At 38.6% G+C, this 5273-nt stretch overlaps 1 protein-coding gene across 1 annotated transcript in view; it reads right to left on the bottom strand.

Annotated features, from left to right (window-relative positions):
• The window catches only part of MAGT1 (magnesium transporter 1), an 8952-nt gene extending 4019 nt beyond the window's left edge, over nt 1–4933 (bottom strand). Inside the window, exons 1-5 of the mRNA XM_009865812.1 lie at nt 4764–4933; nt 3836–3953; nt 2318–2458; nt 1714–1854; nt 1311–1400 (exon numbers count right to left, since the gene is read on the bottom strand). Of these exons, the coding sequence (XP_009864114.1) occupies nt 1311–1400; nt 1714–1854; nt 2318–2458; nt 3836–3953; nt 4764–4933 (660 nt within the window). The remainder of the gene's footprint in view (nt 1–1310; nt 1401–1713; nt 1855–2317; nt 2459–3835; nt 3954–4763) is intronic.
• Nucleotides 4934–5273: the final 340 nt, after the last annotated feature.

Below are 5273 nucleotides of genomic sequence, written 5' to 3'. Positions count from 1 at the left end.
ATTCCTTTGAGGGAAAAAAAAAAAAAGTTTGATGAGCAAATCCACCCTTTATGGAAAAATAACGAGGGTCTGACCCACCTAACCAGGCACGAAAGGACATTTCGCCAAATTAATTCCCTTCTCAGTAAAACACACAAGAAAAGCCAACGTGTGATGTATAAGTACCCGAAGACCTGCAATGTTCTCACTGCATTGGAACTGCTTTTACAGTGTTATTCTATATTATGTACAGAGCAGCATTTTTCACATCATCTTAAAACTGATTTTTCCAAAGAATGAGATTTCCTAAGTCTAAGGTCACCAGACATGAACTTACCTCAAGAATTGTGAGAAAAGCTGGTTTGATAGAGAAGTCATTAGATGGGTGTAGGAGCTAAAAAGACTGGGCTAAACGTGAAATTGCGAGACTCAGCAGCAGGACTCTTTAGCGTGCAAGACTCAAACACTTTTATTTTGTTGTTAGCCATTCAGAACTCGTGACCTTTCTGTGATTACCAGAATAATCAAAGTTTTCACACACAAGACAACCCTGAACTCTCTGGGTATTAACAAAAATAAACTCCAAGGTAACACTTTGGAACCACTGTGGCCCATTTCCAGCAGAGTACCATCCATGTGCTCTTTTAGTGTATGAGGGGCACTTTAAGAATTTCTAACAAGAAACTGAACACGACACTAGGTAGTGAATTAACCTTAGTATCTCTAATCTAATCCAGAATTGCATTTTCTATCCTATCTTTTAAAAGCTTATTACTGAGCACAGAAAATAACGCACCCGAAAAAAACCCTACGCAACGTTTGTCCTTAATATGCCACTAATGCCACCGTTCTTACAGAATTTATGACTCCTTGAACAAAAGACTACAGGAATAATCTTCCTACCAAAATGGAATTCTAGGTGACCGTTGAAGTTATCACAGAGCAATTACACAAGAGGGCACTTTGGTTTGGATTAAGATCGGGACTTTGTGATTTCTTAGCAGTCAAGTACGAATTTGCAAACAGCTGCTGCTTCTATTTGAGCCAAGAATAAAGCTAATTGGAAGAAAATTAAATCTTGACTCTGGCTCTAACATTTTTTGTTTCACACACAACAAACCCCCTCTCACAGGCGTATTTTAAGGGAAGGCAGAACCTCTCTGAACTAATCAACAGCTCTCTAATTTGCCTTACTCCCTGCAGGAGGTTAGCCCCCCGACTTACAAAGAAAGAAGGCAAGAAGCTGCACTTTGAACTTGCCTCTTTTAGTATCAGCCTTTTTGTGTACAAGAGAAAAGAAACGCAGAAGAGGAAGCAAAGACAAGACTTACCACTTGTCCTGTATGAGGATTCTTATGAGCGTAGGGTGGACCTCTAATGTGGTTCCACATCTGACCTGATGTCATTGCTAACACAAAACACTGAAAAGGAAAGAAAACCACTGTTTAATAAGGATTTTTCTTCACTGTTTTTACACAATTTCGTTTTATTTCACACCAATGCATACTGGCTTGGAATACAATTTTAGTCCTACCTCTTATGTGTTTAAAAAGCAACTAATCAAGCATTAACTTGGCTGAAAAGACGAAAATCAAATATTTTCAGACTATCAAAACCTAAACGCAGATCATTTTCCTTTGCCAAGTTTAAGCATCTTTGAATACAGAAGCTTTTAAAGACTTGTATTGCTACAAAACTCACGACGACAGGCAGACAAGAGCTGTAATTACTCACCAAAGCAGCAAATGCCCAGCCCGTTTTGTTATAAAGGAAATCCAGATTGCTTCCCCGCAAATACACGAGGCCTCCGATGACAGCCAGCAGCAGTCCCAACATCAACGGTCCGGCATAGTTTGGTGGCCTTATCACACGAATCTAAAGAGGATATTTAAATTATTTTCTCCCAACACATGATACATTTTCCCACAACAATTATACATTATACCCGCACACCTGCTAACAAAACCCACAATGTATCAGCACACACAGAGACACAAATTTTCTATGTAATAAATTTGCCGTGGGAAGTCAGGCTTCTTTCCCCATTACTGTAACTTTACCCTTCCTAATAATTTAAAGACTTTTTTTCTTCCATAGGAACAGAAGGAGAAGGAAGGAAATGAGCTTTACCATCTTACCAAATAGAGAATTACACAAGCTATTAGAACACAGAATACAAGGGAACGCAGAGATGTAGTCCTGTGCCCAAACTAGATTTTGTAGACGAGAACTATTTCCGAAATGAGATCGTTCAAACCCAACTGACATTTTATGGCTGGATTTACATTAGCAAGGAGAGCTGCAGAGGTGACGAAGGGGAAAGTCTGCTCATACTTACGTTGACGTCGGTTCTGTCGGCCACCCAGCGAGCGAGCTGCTCAGCGGCAAAGCCACGCACTTGAAGTTCATACGTGTCCCCTCGTTTAGGTTTCCCTTTAGCAGGGAAGTTAATGAAGGTCGGAGCAGAATTCATGTTCAGCTGGATTTTGAAAAGCCAGAGAAGACACAACACCAGGAAAGGCCGGTTTAGTTACACAATTCTATTCCATTTATATCTTGCAACATTGTCACCAAAGCAATGAGAAGTCACTATTCAAGAAATAGATTTAATTGAGAATGACTTTTTTAAAAGGACAGCACATAGTAGCTTGCATTGCTGTATTTCCTAGAAGAAATCAATATACTCCTGCAACTTCCCTTTTTTGTTCCATTCTGTTTTCTCCTTTCAGAACTGAGGAACAATTTTTTTTTTAGTTCTGTCACTAGCTCTTCTGGATATGTTAGAAAAAAATAGTTACTTCTGAGTAGGCTTGCTTTTTTTTTTTTTAAAGCACCATTGAGCATGCTTTCTGAAGTGACTGACATTTCTCTGTCAGCACTCATATGTGTAGCTACGGATTCAAAAGATTCAAATCATTTAAGAGGAAATACGATATAATAAATGAAAGTAGGTTTTTTCAAAATGCAGTTCTCTCTTTTCGTAACAGCGTTTTTCCCAAAGCATTTCAGGTTTTTTGAATCTGTTTCTTCCTTAAATACTACTTTTGGGAGAGAAATTTGCAAAATAGGAACATATACAAAAATCGACAAAAGCCATAGAAGGATTAATGAATTTTTGGTGTAACACTGTGTGAAAATTTAACAAGAATAAGAAAAAAGACATCACTCTCCACTTTCTCCAGTCCAAAAGCTTCCATTTCATAAAATATCACTGTCCAGCTTTTACATAGAGATGAGTATCTCTTTAAAAAGAGAGTTAAGGTTTACAAAACGATAATGAATTATTAATATGAGCTACAGTTCCAGGCATACAAGGAATGTTCTCAAAATCTGGTTACATAATGTTAATAGAACAAAACAACTGGGTACTTGAAAAGAGCTAAGTTAATCCAGACTGAAAGTCTAAGCTTTTTCTATTTCTATTTTCTATTTTTCTATTTTCTACTTTTCTATTTCTGTTTTCTATTTCTATCATTTTCTATTAATCCAAAAATTCTAATAGCTATTCCTAACGCCATCAGGGCTTTCTATCTTGCCTCCTTATGCACGAGTGAAAATTCCATTAAGAATTACACCGTAAGTTATTATAGGAGACAAACTCAAGAAAAAAAACAGTCAGAGAAGCCACTCTCTGTGCCTATTATTCTGTTCATATTACAGCCAACACACTACTGCCCTTCTGCTGCCCTTCTCCTCACTTCTTCCAAGAGTGGCAAATTTAAGTTTTCAATTATTTCTTTAATCATCATAACACTAACTTCTGTGTACATCCTTCCCTTCTTTCCCTCGATCTCCAAAACCCGAGTTAAAAATGTTAGAAGAGGGGAAAAAAAAAAAAAAAAGAGACAGACGTTACCATCTGAAACACATCTGAGCCTTCGTCAAAATCTACCATAGCGAAGAAAATCTTATTGGTAAACGCACTGGAATATCGCCAGGAGTTTGCCAGAATCTGGTATTCCTCATCAGCTTGCCTGCAAAACGCACAAAGCAAGATGCTGTATCGGATGTTTGTCCAGAACACGAGTTACAGAACAGCTGAGGGAGCTGTAGTTACTTGCCCCATCAGTGGGAACATCCCCCACACCCTTCCACCAAAGAAAAAGTTTAAGGCCAGACACTCATCTGACAATCGAGTGAAGCGCATGGCACCGCTGCTTCTTTTTGAAGTGCAAGCACAAGTTTTGTTGAGGCCATGAACACAAGCAGCAGTAATTTCTAATTCCAACATCCTAGTTCCAAACTGTAGTTCCAAAACAAGTATAGGTGTGCCCTCTTTTCCATGTCAGAGGATTAATTGCAACTAGCTAGACATAAAAATCATCTTTGCAGACCTCTACCGCCTCTGCATTAATACCTGAAAGCCATAATATGGTTAAGGATGCAGCCCATTATAACTGTAAATAAGTGCCAGGCAACATATTCATTAACATCGATTTTAGACTGCATGGCCAGCAGCAATTCTACAAACATTTCTTCAGCAGCTCATGCCAGGGAAATTGAGTTTTCACCCTTTCTCCAGAAGCCTATCAGTGTGAATATTGTTTCTGCAAAGCAGAGACTATTTTAGGAGGGAGAGAAATAATTAAGGACTAAGTTGTTTTCTCACAAACATGTAACAGATACAGTCCTACACATTTAATTCCAAAGCTAAGCCTACTATAATGTGCCCTAGCATATTCCTCCCACGTATGTGAAAAGTTATACCCTGTTCTTAAATTAAATTTCATACAAAGTATATGACGACTTTCAAGTTCTAATTTAGAACTAAATTAAGGCCATACTTGCACACAACACACTGTCTGTGAGGCTGAAGAGCAGTGAACATCACAATCACTGAGTAATTTCTGGGTGGTGCCTTGACGAGGCGTCGAAATTTGTCTCCGTTCATTCGAATGACAGATCTTTTACTCGCCCACTCCATTAGCTGGTTCACTTTTTCTGATAACACCATCTGAAAACAAAGTCAGAGAAACACTGACAGGGTTTGGGTTGGGGTTTTTTCCTAATCTTACAGCACGATCCGGAAGGTTTTTAGATTTGATGTAACAAACAGCTGTAGTTTGTAAGAACACCAATCGCGGTGTGATACTTCACTACAATTCTTTAGTGCATTCAGGGATTCACTTGACTGTTATGTTAATATACATTCATTTACTTTAACCACTTTGTAACACACTCACTCTAAGCGCTTTGGCTTTAAGTACTTAGTGTTACACATGCTGGTGCAGACTCTCAGCTCACCGGCACTTTCTCACGTTCTAACTGTGAGATCTCTTTCAGATGCACAAACT

Source organism: Apaloderma vittatum, unplaced genomic scaffold (genome assembly GCF_000703405.1).
Source record: "Apaloderma vittatum isolate BGI_N311 unplaced genomic scaffold, ASM70340v1 scaffold13193, whole genome shotgun sequence".
In the NCBI taxonomy this organism is placed as follows: Eukaryota; Metazoa; Chordata; class Aves; order Trogoniformes; family Trogonidae; genus Apaloderma; species Apaloderma vittatum.
This window is presented reverse-complemented; position numbering and strand designations above follow the sequence as displayed.